At 45.0% G+C, this 16,842-nt stretch overlaps 1 protein-coding gene across 1 annotated transcript in view; it reads left to right on the top strand.

The window, feature by feature from the left end:
* Nucleotides 1-16,842, top strand: part of Gys2 (glycogen synthase 2) — a 42,637-nt gene that overhangs the window by 4,207 nt on the left and 21,588 nt on the right. The window contains exons 2-8 of the mRNA XM_032907295.1: nt 4,948-5,129; nt 7,112-7,303; nt 9,296-9,478; nt 12,460-12,604; nt 13,494-13,611; nt 14,146-14,266; nt 16,253-16,359. Coding sequence (XP_032763186.1) covers nt 4,948-5,129; nt 7,112-7,303; nt 9,296-9,478; nt 12,460-12,604; nt 13,494-13,611; nt 14,146-14,266; nt 16,253-16,359 — 1,048 coding nt within the window. The remainder of the gene's footprint in view (nt 1-4,947; nt 5,130-7,111; nt 7,304-9,295; nt 9,479-12,459; nt 12,605-13,493; nt 13,612-14,145; nt 14,267-16,252; nt 16,360-16,842) is intronic.

The following is a 16,842-nucleotide window of genomic DNA, read 5'->3' as shown; positions in this document are numbered from 1 at the left end:
TCTGCAAGAGGAAAGAGTGGTCCTAACCCCTAAGCCATCTCTTCAGTCCCACAGAGATGTCTGAGGGATGCCAAAAAATTCTCTAGTGTGAGGAATTTACAAGTGAATGACAGAAATGTGGAGAATACAGCAAGGGAAGGGATTAGAGTTATTAGATATTATTCTCAAAACAACCTGTCCTACCTGTGCACAGCAGCCTCAGGTGCACACCAGCCTCAGGCGCACACTAACTTTAGATGCACACCAGTCTGAGGTGCACACCAGTCTCAGGTGCACAGCAGCCTCAGGTGCACACCAGTCTCAGGTGCACAGCAGCCTCAGGTGCACACCAGCCTCAGGTGCACAGCAGTCTCAGGTGCACACCAGCCTCAGGTGGTTGCTTTCTATTCATTCATCCATTTATTACTACAACTATCTCGCTGTTATTTAATAAAGAGCATCAAGTGCTTACTAGATGTCAGGTACTTGGAGGGTAGGCAGACAGGCTTGAGCAGTACAGAATTGATTCCCGTTCTCTGAAATGCACAGACTTACAGGAAGATGGGTCACTGCTGTGCGTTTCATCATCCAGGGTGATGAACATGAGGGCAGACCAAGGTTGTAGACTTACTCTGTGTTAATGGTTAGGGCAGAATTCCCGGCCCAGTCTGGTGTTAAGGGAAAGCTGTCTGGTGGAGACATTAATGCTGAGACCTATGGGCTGAATCACTAGGCAAAGACAGTGAAGGAGGCAACCAGGTAGAGAGAGTGGTGTGTGTGTGAGAGAACTGCACGCCCACGACACATGGTGTGTAAACCAAGGCGCACAGTGTGCCCTGTTTATAGACACGAGAGAGAAAACAGGAATCTGTGCAGAGATTGGAGACAAGCCAGGATCAGATTGTGAAACTTCTGATGAATTATTACCTCCAAGGAGATAAACCTAATATCCACAAATGACAGAAAACACAGTGTTCGTATGCTGAGTCCTGTTTGTTTTACTTATGATAATCTCCAGTCGTATTGGATATCCTGAAAGTTACATCATCCCGTCCTTCACTTCTAATGTGTGTTTTCCATTAATTTAATTTGTTCTTTGACAATTCCATACATGTACATTGTTTACTCTCCCCCCACTCTCTTTCATCCCCCTCCTACCCCGCCGTCACCCCCCATCCCTATGGGTTCCTTTCCCACCTGCGTGCCTCTTTTTGTTTTGGTTTTAACCAGGACTGTCTGTGTGGCCATGAGTTGAAATATCACTGGAGACTCATAGGCTAGCTTTCTGGTACTTTGTGTTTTGAGATGGGGCTTTCACTGGCTTGATGAAGCCAGACTACCAGGGCAGGGAGACCCGGTGTCTGCCTGTCCCCACCTTTCCCGAGATGGAGTCATAAGTCTATGCCAGAAGTCCTCATGCTTGCATGGCAAACACTTTACTAGCTGGACCTTTTCCTCAGCCTAACGTAAGACTTTTTCTGAGAAGAGGACCTGGTAATTTTTCTTTTCATCAGATTTCCAGATAGCACTGGGATTGACGTAGGAACAACTGTATATTTGAGACATGTCTATTTAGGTTTGCTGCTTACTGTAAGGGACTGGTGATTCTCCGTTGAACCAAGTTTCTTACATACTCCTGATATTAACTCCTTATGAGACTAATAATTGGCCATTGTCTTGGACAAGCCTCTGCTTACTCTGTCCACCATTTCTTTGGCTGGTTGGTATGAGTTTAGTTGTTTCCTGTGCTTTGAGGGTCTCATCCCCAGAACCTGCTCGCCTACTCCACGGCTCTGAAGAGTGGCCTCTGCGTTTCCTTCCAGCAGTTTCTGCTCTCCAGTTCAAGCACCGAGTTTGTCTGGACTGAGTTCTGTGGAGAGCATTCCGTCTAGCTCTATCGCCATGTGTCCACTTTTCCACCCACTTCCCCCCCCAGAATCACATCCTTCCCCATGGTGTGGGCTTTACAACCTCAGTTGGCTGCTGCTGGTGGCTGTTTCTAGGCTTGCTATTCTACTCCATGCTGGGTGTTGACTACTACATTTCTGTAAGCCAGGAGGCATAGCGCAGGCAGGAGACGGAGCAGATGAACTGTGGCTGTAGGAAGCTGCCCTGAAGACAGTCAAAATGAATATTAATTTGAAGCCCATGGTCTAATACACATGGACATTCTAACGGCTATGGGCAGGCTATGGCTGCGAGGGCTGGAGAGATGGTCAGAGTTCAGACTATCCATTGCTCTGCTTAGGACCAATGTCCTTTCCCAGCACCCACCAGGCCAGTCACACGGACTGTAACTCCAGGACCAGGGTATCTAGTGCCCTCTTCTGGCCCCTGAAGGCGGTGCACACAAATGACACATGCATGAAAGCGAAACTCATACAAATACAATACAGATAACTCTGTGTGTGTGTGTGTGTGTGTGTGTGTGTGTGTGTGTGTGTGTGTGTGTGAATGAGAATTTAGGGCTTAATAGCATTTTTTCCCTGAGCAATGAAGATGAAGGAGCTGGATCCACAGAAGGGGAGAAACAGTCCGAAATCCTTCTATTCTTATGGGCAGGGCTTTTATTCTCCCCCAAAGGAAATATATTAAATTATATTATGTTAGGATGTGACCTTTAAACTAGGTGTGGAAGTGCACACCTTTAATCCTAGCCCTCAGGAGGCAGAGACAGTCATATCTTCGTGAGTTTTGAGGCCAGCCTGTTCTATACAGTGAGTTCCAGGACAGCCAGAGCTACATAATGAGATCCTGTCACAGAAAAAAAAAGTCTTTCCTCAATTGTGAGCTTCACAGACGGTTATCTTGTGAAAACTCTTCAAGCGTGTTTATTTACATTCTAGAGCCACAGCAGCTCTTTTCCTGAATACAGCAAGGGATCTTATCTTGCTAGCACCATGGGCGAGCACCAGGGTTTGTCTTTTGACTTCTTCGCACTCAAAAGACATTTTCCCCGGCAGCAGAGAGTTCATCCAGGTCTAAAGAAAAAATTCACAGATGGCAATCGCAGCCACCATCGGTGACTATTAATAAGATTTACTGACATAAACTTGACTGAAATTAAGAAACTAAAGGTAAAAACGGTTTTCGAAACCTGTATCGGGTCAACTGAAACACCCGAGAAACGGCAGTGAGAAATAAACTCTTCAGTACAGAAGTGACAAGGTAGCTCTTTCCAACCGAGGGCTGGGGACAGGTCTCCCTGGCTCCTGTTGGCAAGGACTTTTTTTTTTTTTTTAAAGATTTATTCATTTATTATATTATAAGTACACTGTATCTGTCTTCAGACACACCAGAAGAGGGGATCAGATCTCTTTACAGATGGTTGTGAGCCACCATGTGGTTGCTGGGAATTGAACTCAGGACCTCTGGAAGAACAGTCTGTGCTCTTAACTGCTGAGCCATCTCTCCAGCCCCCCGAGAGAACTTCCTAAGTTGTTCTGTGCAAGGACGAATTATCGAAGAAGCTGTCCTGGTTGTTTCATCCCGGTGGCCAATTACTGACGGCCAGTGCAGGAAGTCCCCTGCCCAGTTGCCTGGAGACCCGCTTTTGCCCGCCCCTTTCCCTCAAGTCTGTTGCCCAGTCTCACATCAGTTCCGTGACTGCTATCGTCCCCACCTGCACTCCGCCCACACTTCAGCTCTGCTTTAACCGCAGCGCCGCCTGAAACCTTCCTCGCTCTGAAACCCACCTGCCTCCTAATTTTTCATCGTTTTTAGCCAACCGTTTGTTTGTTTGTTTGTTTGTTGGGTTGGTTGGTTGGTTTTGAGAGAGGGTTTCTCTGTGTAGTCCTGGCTGTCCTGGAACTAACTTTGCAGAGGCTGGCCTCAAACTCAGAGAGCTACCTCTGCATCCTGAGTGCTGGGATTAAAGGTGTGTGCCACCATGCCTGGCTTCTAGTCATCCCTTTAAGTGATATTATTCTTGCTCAAATATCCCCTTTCCCGTTAAGCCGCATCCCTGTGTGTTTGTGTGTGTGTGTGTGTGTGTGTGTGTGTGTGTGTGTGTGTGTTGCTGCAAATCAAACACAGGGTCTTGCATATTCCAGGTAAGCTCTCTTCCACTGAGCTAAGCCACCTTCCCAGACTCATTAGCCCCAACTTTCAATACTTCTCTTCCAATCTGTCGTTCTGAGATGAACAGCATTTTCTTCTCATCTAGCAGGTTCAAACTGAACCTTAGACCAGTTAAGTGGCTTACTTGGTTCAGTCTAAGTTTTTCCCATTTCTCCAGCTTTGCAAACGATTCTGCACTATCTCCATATATGTATCTTCTTCCTGCTTCCCTGGGACAGCTTTTTAGATGTTGACATGCTACGGTCAAGAGCGTACATTCTCTCTAGCCTTATGTTTCAATCGTGGTGGCAGCAATGTCAGAGGGGAGGGGGAAGCAAACAATAATTCTAGGGATCCAGTGGGCAGGGAGAGCCATCACATGCACCTGAGAATTGGCATTTGCATCTGCGGCTTGACACCAGAATTGGGTCAATCACCCTCCATCAAAATCTCCCACCTCTTTCCCTGGTCAAAGGTGCCGTGTTTGTGCTGTAGAAATGGACTGGTTCCTTAGCATTAGGAATCTGCAGAGAGTGTTACTTAGATCAACTAGAGCCCCTTAGAGACCCACTACAGTAGCACAGTGGAAGGGGAATGCCCGCTGAGGACCTACAGCATGGCCGTGCCTGTATGGACTCTGTTTGGCACTGAACTGTGAATGGCAGTTCACAGTCCTTCCCTCCAGTCCTCTCTACACAGTTCTTGGAACGTCTGCTTGGCCACACTGCCATGATTGCAAGCACCTTGAGTGGCTTTAGAATAGGCTCAGACTGCACTCCTCAAAGCACACCAAATCCCGTCCTTTAAAGAACGTTAAGTAAAACGTCACTTGAACTAGCACGGTAACGGATAGGATCCTTCTCTTGGTTTGCCAACTGGAATAAGAACAGAAAGTTCTCTCCTCCACAGTTGGGGGCATCTGTACTGTGATCCAGAGCAAAGCCAAAACCACAGCCAATGAATGGGGAGAGAATTACTTCCTGATAGGTCCGTATTTTGAGCATAATGTGAAGACTCAAGTAGAGCCGTGCGAGCCCGCCAACGATGCCGTCAGAAAAGCCGTGGATGCCATGAACAAACATGGCTGCCAGGTAAACGATTCCATCTGTCCCGTTCCTCCGTGACTCTAAATGGACTGTTACCAGACAGCAGGCCACACACATCTTCCATCAGCTCAGGAGAGAAGACTCTCCACCTAGCTGGGGGAGAGATTGCTTTTTCTCACACGGAGTGTGCAGTTGAAGCACCTCATGAAAGCTAAGATTCTCTGACAGGACAAGGAGATGGGAGCCCCAGGAAGATGCAGGGTTGATGCAGTCTTGAAAGAGCTGTGCATAAGTTGAGGCCAGAGTCGTGGGAGTTGATGGTGTTATTCAATGGCGGATGACAGAGCAAGCTTTCATCCACACTCCTTTCATATTAATTCCTTTTCTGTTGCTGTGACTGGGGCTGGGGATGTAGTTCGATGGTAGCGTGCTTGGATAGTATGCATGAGGGCCTGGGCCTTACGTTAGATAGAGCCATACTCTTGTACGAAGTCAAATAATATATTCTGTTGCTATGATAAAATGCCCTGACCAAAAGGGAGCTAATGAAGAAGAGTTTGTAATGCCAGGAGGAGGGGATCAAACAGCCTTTTTTTTTTTCCTCCTTGGGAACCATACCTATATACAGTACACAGACAAATATTCAGGCAAAACACTCAGACTAGCCATGTGGTAGCAAAGAGCCAGACTGGGTTACACAGCAAGGTGCTTCTCATGCTATGAAGTTAAAGACAGTATCTGTGAGCACAGAATCACAGGAAGATAACAAGGGACGGAAAAGCAGAAATCACACGATCCAGACGCTTGCCTTTCAAATAACCTCACTTAATGAGGAGCAGCAACTGGAGAAGGCACCCAGGTGGATGGGCACTCCCTTTGGCTTCAAGTGCAAACATCAGCTGCTATCACAGCTGTGTGAAGCTCTACTGGCCAATCGATGGCAACAAGTCCCCGAGAAACAATTCACAAGAGGAATTATCTCTTTGGCATCACAGGTTTAGTCTGTGCTTAGCTGTTGTCATTGCTTTGGGGGTGTGGTGAGGACGGAATATCGTAGTGACAGAGATATGGTTCAGAGGTTGCTAAGCTCATAGACACAAGCAAGAAGCAACCAGGAGGGGCTGGGAATAATAAAATAAACTTCGAATGTCCCCCATTCTAATAGTTTTTAGTTGTGAGTTTTATGGCGCAAAAGATGTTTTCTAAGAAGGAAAACAAAGAATGTAAGCAAATTTTATTTTATTTTATGTAACACAGTGCTAGAAATCCTAGCCAGACTTACAAGAGAAAGAAACAACAGGTATCCAAATTAAAAAGAATAAAGCCAAGCTATCACTGTTTAAGATGGTCTGATCTTCCATACAGGAAACTTAGGAGATAATACCAACTTCCAAAGGCTTTCAACATTTGAGCTTTTGTTTGGGGGGAAAGATTTCACATTGACACACGGACACAGGGGCTGGGGATTTAGCTCAGTGGTAGAGCGCTTACCTAGGAAGCGCAAGGCCCTGGGTTCGGTCCCCAGCTCCGGAAAAAAAAAAAAAAATCCTTAAAGACACACGGACACTTGGTCTGCTGTTATTTTCTTAGTTTCTTTCTTGGGGCTGTGATAAAACGTTCTGACAAAGGCAAGGGAGAAAGGTCTTACTTGACTTGCAATTAAAGAGGGACATGTTTTGTCAGGGCAGGCAAGACAGGACGGCAGGCAGGACAGTCATGGTGGCAGGAGCAGGAGGCTGGCTGATCACATTGCACCTGCACCCAGGAAGCAGAGAGTACAGAGGAAGTGAAGCTATAAAAAATCAAGGCCTTCCTAAAGCGAGACTCTGCCTTCTAAAGCCTCCATTGCTTTCCCAAACAGCACCATGAGCTGGGGCCAAGTGTCTGAACAAATAATTCTGTAGAGGACATTTCACATGCAAATCATATCCCCCCTCAAATAATGGCTATGCCTTTAAGCCTAAATATATGCTCTTCTCTTACAATGTATGTAATACGACGGTGGCTATGCTTTCTTTCTACGTCAGGTGCATTTTGGAAGATGGCTCATAGAAGGGAGTCCGTACGTGGTGCTTTTTGACATCAGCTCCTCAGCGTGGAACCTGGACAGGTGGAAGGGAGACTTCTGGGAAGCATGTGGCGTTGGCATCCCTCACAACGACCGAGAAGCCAATGACATGCTCATATTTGGGTCTTTAACTGCCTGGTTCTTAAAGGAGGTACAGTTTGCAGTATGATGACTGAACAGAGGGGCAGCCCACTGCACTAAGGATCTGGCAAAAACCCAAGACTTTGGAGACGATGCTTTTACTGATTGTCATAATGCATTTTAAAAGAATTTCAAGGAAATACTTGCCATTCCTAAACTATGCAACAGAGCAATCTTGCAACAGAGTAGCAATACTTATTCCTATATATCTTGTGTAACATTTAAATGGAATCCTGTATATAAAACACCCAGTGAGGGCTGCCTTTTCTGACCTCAGTGGGAGATGAAGCATTTAGCTTCACAGAGACTTGCAGTGCCAGGGTTAGGGGGTACCCTAGGGGGCTTCCGCTTGCTCAGAGGAGAAGGGGAGGGGAGATGGGGGAAGGATTGTGGGAGGGGAACAGTGAGTAGGATGTAAAGTGAGTAAGAAAAAATTAAATTAAAAACAAACAAAACCACCTGGCTGTATTGCCTGCTCATGTAGATAAAATCCAAAATATTTGTATAAAAGAGATATAAGTCATGCAAAGTGCATATAAGTTCTAGACAGCAGGAAAGACTTGAAGCATTCTGTTTTGTGTATGTATGGAGGCAGGTGCACTTACGGTGGCTTCTTGTTATTCCCATTATACACTAAAGGCTGAAGTGGCCTCAGTAACCACTCAGGAGAGGTCCTTTGCAGTTGAGTAGCCCAATGGAGTTTAGAGAAAGAGCACTGGAGGAGGCCAGTGCTAAACGAGCCCAGACTCTATTCTCTCAGCCCCTCAAAGCACAATAGTAGGGTTTTCTCGAACATCCCCATCACTTCCAGATGGTGACACCTAAGCTGGAAGCCAGATGTGAGGGAATGAGACCCCAGTGAGGAGGGCAGCTAAGGATAGAGCAACAGATCTGCCCTGATACAATACCTACCAAGGGCTGGCTGGAGAAGGTGGCCATCAGCTTCTTGGTAGTAGTAGAGGGAAAGACAGGTTAGCACTTTGGGGAAAGTCTGTCCTGGTGACAGATAAGCAGTCCTTTGAAACAAGTGAGCACACCAATTCTCTGTAGTCTTCCTGCCTGAGCCGTGGCCCCAAGTTAGAGACTGAAAACAAAGCGGTGTGTATATGTTTGGTATGAGAGTGTGTGTGTGTGTGTGCATATGTGTGTGTGAGTGTGTATGAGTGTGCGTGAGTGTGCATGTGTATGAGTGTGCATGTGTGTATGTGTGCATGTGTGTGTGAGTGTGTGATGTGTGTGTGTGTATGTATGAGTGTATGTGTGCATGTGTATGTGTGTATGTGCATGTGTGTGTGAGTGTGTGCATGTGTGTGTGTGTGTGTGTATGTGTGTGTGAGTGTGTGTGTGCATGTGTGTATGAGTGTGCATGTGTGTATGTGTGTGTGCATGTGTGTATGAGTGTGCATGTGTGTATGTGTGAGTGTGTGCATGTGTGTGTGAGTGTATGTGTGCATGTTTGTGTGAGTGTGCATGTGTATATGTGTGTGTATGTTTGTGTGAGTGTGTGTGTATGTGTATGTGTGTGTGTGTGTGAAAGAGAGTTTAAAAGAATCTCACTTGGGTGGACTCAGTAGATTCTCTTGATTTCTTCAAAAGTATTGCTTCTGCTATTCAGTCATTTACACAATGAACATTACTATCAATTGAATGCTTAATTATCAATATTAATATTGATATTAATATTAATATTGAATTGAATATTAATTATCAAATTATTGATAGTATAGCAAATATTACTCTTAATAATACTTATATGTATTATGGATACATGGGTCAAAAATAAATATGACCCATCACTACAAGGAAGGATTAAGACACAAAACAGATGGACTTGGCCATGTCATCGTTGAATCTTACTCTCTCTTGCTAAGTTTACATGCTCCAAGTGTATGCCCCTTTGAGAGAGGTCAGACTGACAGGCCTCACATCCATCCTGCTGTGGGCGATGGTCAAGATGGAGCATCAACAATAACTTTTCTAAAGCCTTTTTCTCCTGATACAGGTGACGGACCATGCAGATGGTAAACACGTCATTGCCCAATTCCATGAATGGCAGGCTGGAACTGGACTGATCCTTTCTCGTGCCAGGAAACTCCCCATCGCCACAATATTTACAACCCATGCCACACTGCTGGGGCGGTATCTCTGTGCCGCAAATATTGACTTCTACAACCAGCTTGATAAGGTAAAACACCCACCAGCCCCCCTCAGCCCCTTCCTTTCAGCTCACTGAAGCCCAAAGATGAAAGGTATCGATCTCTGCGTTTGAGCTAACAACCACATGGCAGCTGTGCCCTTTCAACTAATCAGAATTCATGGAGCAGCTTCCCCTGGGTGATAGAGGTGGAGGGGGCTTAACTTTGCTGAGTGCAGTGAAGTGTAGAGGCCGAGAGGACCGCATTCTGCTCCATCTCTGGGGAAATAGCTCCAGATGGGCAGAACAGAGATGCCGTGTGTGAGCGGGCATAGGCTCCTGTTCCTTTCTGAATCGGAGGTCTGATAATTGACAGAGACCTGGGCTCTGTTAGCTTAGTCTCCTCTATTCTCAGTGTGAGCTATTTATGGGCGAGCACTGTGGGCAGGTGCATCAGCTTCTTTCTGTAGTTCTGCAGCGCATAGGTGACGACGTGCTTCCAGGGCCACGTGAGCAGCTGTCTGGCCCTGGAAGTGGAGGGAGACATCTGATGATGTACATCTGCTCATTTTACAGATTGCACTTCTGTGACCCCCAAATCATTCCATTTTAAATCTTTCTTCAATTTTCCATTAGTTAGGTTAGCACAGTCAAGTTTCTTTTATCTTTTGATTTCACTTACGTGTCTGTGTGGGTGTGTATTATATGCGTGCAAGTGCCCTTGGAGGCCAAAGGAGGCCATCGAGTCGGGAGCTGGAATCACAAGTTGCTGTGAACTGTTCACGTGAGTCCTGGGAATTGAACTCGGGTCTTCTGCAAGAGCAGCACGTGTCTTTAACCACTGAGCCATCTCTCCAGCCCCAGAGCATCTTTTACACTGTGACACTTGTCAGCAAGTTTATTAAAAGCACACTTCGACTGCCATAAATTTAAAAAGATGAATATTAAATATCCACTTTACTTATTCTACTTATCAACCCAGTTTAGGGCTTAAAGGTTTGGTTTCATCATTAGGGAAAGCTGGAAGCTGAAAATTAGAGTTTTTTAAAAAAAAGCTTTCATAGCATTAAAAGTTCTGGGATGCTGTGAATCAGAATGTTTGCGTCCGTAGATGCACATTCATGAATAGTAATCGGCAGCTTGGGACGTTCATGCTGCTGTCTCATACTCATTTGGGATGCTAGAGGAAGCTCCGGAAAGCCTCTCACTGTGCAGACAGCAGCGTTAATGAGATCTGCCGTGTACCAAAAGGTCAGCCCCTGCGTGCTAAGATCCAGCTTTAAGGAAAGTCAACAAGGGATTCAGAAAGCAGGGAGACCAAGAAGACCTTCAAACTATGCATGGTAACAGTCAGCCAATGAGGGCAAAGCAGCCACCGGTGCGGAGCACCACGCATCAGCCAATGAGGGCAAAGCCTCGCAGCGCAGGTGTCCTGAGAAAGTCAGGCTTGGATCTTAGCACAGTGGAATCCTTCATTCTGGACTGCTGCGTGGTCTTATAGAGTAACAATCAATATGATAAGAGTAGTTTCATTTAGGGACCGACACATCATAGTACACAGATAGATTACAACGAGCCCTTTGATTGGAGGTAATAGTTACGTCATGATGCCTTTAATGACGGTTACATATCTCAAGTATGTTCAGATATACGACATCATTCTCGTGAACTGTTCTGCTAGCCACTGTGGATAACACATGGTCAAAAAAAGCTTTGAGGTAAATTCATAAGCATTTTTTACAAATCAAGACAGATTTAGGCAATATTTAAATATATCAAATTATGCACCTCAAGTAAGGCATTTAATATGTGACCCTGGGCACGTTTCCTGACGTCGGAAAGGTTCCATTTCCCCTCCTGTAAAATGAAGACAGAGTGCCTGAGTGAGTTTTAGGAAGATTAAACACAGCGGTGAACAGCAGCGCTGAACACTGCTGAAGACGTCCAGTGGCTCTGCATCCACATTGATCTGTTTTCCTCTTAGACACTGCGGGTGTCACAGGAAGCTTTGTGAGATGTGACACTGGTTGAGTAAAATGACAGGCTCATTAAGGACTTGGTTTCTGGGTTTTGTTTGCTTGTTAGCTAAAAATATCCAGAATGCACCGTGAAATCTCATAAAAAAAAAAATATGGTAAAACATGATACCAAGCCAGGCGGTGGTGGCACATGCCTTTAAACCCAGCACTGGGGAGACAGAGGCATTCTATTCTCTCTGAGTTCGAGGCCAGCCTGGTCTACAGAGCAAGTTCCAAGACAGCCAGGGCTACAGAGAAACCCTGTCTTGGAAAACAGACAAACAAGCCAACCAAAGCCAAAACCAAAGCAAAACGAAAGGACAGATGAGCCCACAATCTGACATATTTTCCACTTAAAATGAGCTTTATTGAAATTAACTTGGAAGGAGTACGGAACCAAGAAAGAACAGGAAGTCACTCAGCTTTTTCTCTCTCAGAAAATTAATTAGAACATTAATTATCAAGACTTCCATTGTCAAGTTTACTGTCATCTTTGTTTCGTTTCTTAACGTTTAGTTTTATTTTATGTATACAGGCGTTTGGCCTGCATGTGTGTCTGTGTACCATGTGTGTGTCTTCTGGAAATGGAGTTGCAGATGGTTGTGCGCTGCGGTGTGTGCTAGGAATGTATGCGCTCTGTGAGACCAGCTAGTGCCGCTCCTTACCGCGGAACACTTATCCAGCCCCACTTTTGCTTTAGTAACATTTTTATTTTATTTTATGCCTCACTCTTTATGGGAAAATGTAAGAATCCTTGGAGGCTAGAATTATCCTTACACTTACAAACTCTGAGATAAGCACACATGTGACAAATATCAAAATTTTGTAGGCGATGAAATAGCTGTTTATAAGACACGAAGGGAACAGTGCTTCTAAAAATACCAATTTTCTACTCTAGGAAGTGGCTTAATATGCACTATTCTTTAATAGGGTCTTTATAATTTTAATCAGCTTTGAGGGAAACCTTGGCTTGTGGAGAGGCTCGTGTAAGGAACGTGTGTTTGTCTTCAACAGTTCAACATAGACAAAGAGGCCGGGGAGAGGCAGATTTATCACCGCTACTGCATGGAGCGAGCTTCCGTGCACTGTGCGCACGTGTTTACCACAGTGTCAGAAATCACAGCCATCGAGGCGGAGCACATGCTGAAGAGGAAGCCTGGTAATGACGGAGGCTGGGTTTGCCACCCTAGCACCTGCAGCACGCTTGCTTAATGGCTGTGATCTCACCCGCGGTTTCCTAGTTGTCACATACCACTTGGGTTGTCTAGAGCGGGCTCTTCAAGAAAGAAGCAAGCGTTGTCAAACAAAACAAAAACAAGTGAAAACAAGCCCGAGGACAGAACAGGGGCAGCATGATGGGCTGGGCTGCGTTCTTTCCCAGTTTTCCCCTTGGATTTGGGGAGGAAAGGGTTTGCTTCAGCATACATGTTCTGATCACTCACAGTCCATCATTCGCGGAAGCCAGGGCAGGAACTCAAGGCAGGAACTGAAGCAGAAGCCGTGGAGAAATGCTGCTTACCGGCTTTCTCCTCCTGGCTTGCTCAGTCTGCTTTCTTATACCACCCAGGAAGGCCCAGAGCTGGCCCCGCCCACAGTGGGCTGGACCTTTCCATGTCAATCACTGATCAAGAAAATGCACCTCAGAGCTGTCTATAGACCCATCTCAATAGAAGGATCCTCTTAACTGTGATTGTCCCTTCCCAGATCTTCTAGTAAACGGACAGAATTCAACTATGCTCATGTTCATTGGCTAACAATGACCTCATTTCTCTGTTGGTCTTTGTCCGTAGTGCCCTTCTTTGAGATTATGCATGTGCTTGGGCCTCTCTCTTCCCCTCCCTGCCTCCCTCTCTCCCAACTCCTCTGCCTTGAAAAAGTAAACCACAGCTGCTACTTCATTTACCCAATTGCCTTTAAAAGAAACTATGAAATTCAGGGGTTTATTTATTTACTTATTACTTTATTACAACTCCTGGTATTAAAGGTGACAGAGAGTGCATTCCCACTCAGGAAAGAGCTGCCACTGGGATTTTACTTTGCTTTTCCAGATGTGGTGACTCCAAATGGCTTGAATGTTAAGAAGTTTTCTGCGGTGCACGAATTTCAAAATCTCCATGCCACGTACAAGGCCAGGATACAGGATTTTGTTCGAGGTCATTTCTATGGGTATGCTTTATTCAAAAACAAAACTTTGGGGCTACAGAGATGGCTCAGGTGTGACAAACACATGCTCCCCTTGCGGAGGACTAGAGTTGGGTGCCAAGCACCCACATGGGGTGCTCATAACCACTTGTAAGTCTAGCCTGGGGAGAGGGGTAGACACACACACACACACACACCACACAGACACACACACACCACACACACCACACACACACCACACACACACACCACACACACACCACACACACACCACACACACACACACATACAAACACACACCACACACCACACACACACACCACACACACACACACACACCACACACACACACACCACACACACACACACACACACACACACACACACACACACACACACACACACACACACACACAAACCACAAACTTCATGATGTTTCTAAGCATTATCGCAAATGCTCCTCTTTCCCCAGCTCCCTTCTGCATGAACGGACTTGTCCCTGTGGATGTTGTGTTGTTGTTGTTGTGTTTTATCAGAAGTTGCTTTGTTCTGTTTCAGCCACCTGGACTTCGATCTTGAAAAGACGTTATTTCTTTTCATTGCTGGGAGGTATGAGTTCTCCAACAAGGGAGCGGACATCTTCCTAGAATCCTTATCCAGGCTCAATTTCCTCCTAAGGGTAAGAAAGCTCTGGGCTGCTGCAAAGGTTGGAGGGAAAGGTCTTTCAGCTGTCGGGTGTGAGGAACTAGCTTTCAAGAGGACATTTGATTTTGAAATCTTTTCTTTTTCTGCATGCTAGTTTCTTTCTTTTTTTATTGGATAGTTTGTTTATTTACATTTCAAATGTTATTCCCTTTCCGGGTTTCCCCCTGCTTTGATGCTCCACCCACCCACCCACACGGGGGCATGGAGCCTTCCCAGAATGGATCAGCCAGTAAAGGTGTTTGCTGCCAAGTCTGATTTCCATGCCAAGAACGCACACGAGGGAAAGAGAAAGTGGGCGCTCAGAAGCTGCCCTTGGAGCACAGCTCAGATGTAGCAAAACATTTAAAATGACAACAGCATTCTGGGAGTGACTCTGCCCACTGGGTTTACATACGGAGTCACATGCCACTCACGTGTCAATACTTTAGAGGACTTATCGGAATCACAATTTCATACTCTGCATGCTGTATGTTAGAAAGCCATTTTAATCGTCATTATCGTTAAAAAGATAATGAGACAATCTAGGCTTTCCCGAATTCTATTATTATCTCCTTAAAGCTTTGGATAAATAGATTTTTTCCCCTTGTTTAGCAAAGATGTTACACCAATTATTCTGAAAGATTTCCTAAAACTGCAGTGTAAGAAAGTGATTAGTAATAATCCCACCTGCCAAAAGATTACAGTGAAAAGAATTATTCTTGTATAGTCTTTCCCATGTTTCCTGGAATGCATCCATAGAGCACGCTTTGTAAGTAGGCTCATAGCCGTATCAGACATGTTTCATGTTTGGGGCCATTATTAATAAATTCATCCGTACAGTTATTAAATGCCCACTTTGCTTGTAGGCATGAAGTAAACAAAACCCGTTTTTATGAAGTTAGAGAGAGAAGATGTAATACTTGGAGAAATTAAAATATCCAATGTGTAATTTCTTTGATAGTGGGTGGCTGCCACCTGCGGTAAATGTCACGTCCTATGACTTTTATAGATTTCCTGAGTGGACCACATGACTGACAGGAAGATGTTCCAAACTTGGGACGTAGTCTTATCCTTTGACATGATGAGGACATTCATGTGCTCACAGTGTTAACTGAGCGTATGCTCTCACTCCAAAGCTGTTTGATCTTTGTGGCTGCACTGGAAGAAATGCTAGGCTTGGGCATCTGTAGGAAAGAACAAGAAAGCATAGGTTTTAGATGTTTAAAACTATACCAGCTTAAATATCGTTTTTGATCCTAACAGGTTATGGGCACTCAGATAAAACATTACACATACCCTACTTCCTTAGCACCAATAGAATGAGACAAACCACATCTATTGTGTGTAGTGATTGTAAGGACCGAGGTCAGCTATGTATTTAAAGTGCCCCCAGCACAGTAAAGCACGAAGCATGTGATTGCCCCTTAACTTGAAGCTTAAAAGCCAAAAGGCATTGCATGGATCATCTAGACATGTAGCAAAATCGTTAAAAATATGTTAAAAGAAACATTTGCACAAATCAAAATGAGTACATTTTAAAGAGTTAGGAAAAGATGAATCAGAAATAAATCCTTGTTAAATTTTGAATCTTAACTTTTAAAGGTATTTAATTTTAAAGGTAATTTAAAAATCAGGTCTTTTGTGTGTGTGTGTGTGTGTGTGTGTGTGTGTGTGTGTGTGTGTGTGTGTGTGTGTGTGTGTGTTAAAACCACAGAGAAATACAATGATGAGTAGTCATCATTGTCTATCTTAAATGGCCAACGTGTGGAAATACTCACTCCTGACAAATCCTGATTGGAAGTCAGTTCCAATTAAAACTGAGAAGTCTAGAGAAGCCATCTGTCCTCACTCCATGGCTCCCAGGCCAGTGCACTCTCTCTCCCCCTGACACGTGAAAACAGTTTTCCAGGTGTAACGTCCACATGCCAATGTTTTTTGATCTTTGGTAGGTGACACTGCTGTGTTTTCTAACCCTCCTCAGATGCATAAGAGTAACGTCACCGTGGTAGTGTTTTTCATCATGCCTGCCAAGACAAACAATTTCAACGTGGAAACCCTGAAGGGCCAGGCGGTGCGGAAACAGCTGTGGTAATCTCACATTTGTCAACCTCCTCAGGCCACACGTGAAGGGAGTTGCGCCTAAGTGTGTGACCTCTGAGCTGTGTCCTCAAATGTCCTTTCTTCCTTGATGACTACAGCATAAAGATAGTGTTGTCCTCCTGGTGCTAGCTGCTGTGTTAGCCTGTGCAATGCTTGTAACGTGGTGGATGGTACTAGGGAAACTTCTTACAAACAACCACAGAATGGACAGATATCTATAGGTGGGTTTTGAGGATGGGCTGGATATACTTCACAGACAAAAATTAAAGTGTATATTAAAGCGAGGAGATGAGTGTAATGACTCCCTCTACACTCAGCCCAGATCACACAGCAAACATTTCACTAACTTGTTCTGTCTACACCTCCATTCACTGACCTTCCCTATTCTCAACCATCCCCAGTCACCTCAAACAGAAAAGAATTCCAGCTCTCTGGACTATCAAGTGGTTTATCCAAGCAAGGTAAATTGGG

Source organism: Rattus rattus, chromosome 6 (genome assembly GCF_011064425.1).
Source record: "Rattus rattus isolate New Zealand chromosome 6, Rrattus_CSIRO_v1, whole genome shotgun sequence".
Classification (NCBI taxonomy): domain Eukaryota; kingdom Metazoa; phylum Chordata; class Mammalia; order Rodentia; family Muridae; genus Rattus; species Rattus rattus.
The sequence above is the reverse complement of the archived record's forward strand: the minus strand, read 5'-3'. Positions and strand labels throughout refer to the sequence as shown.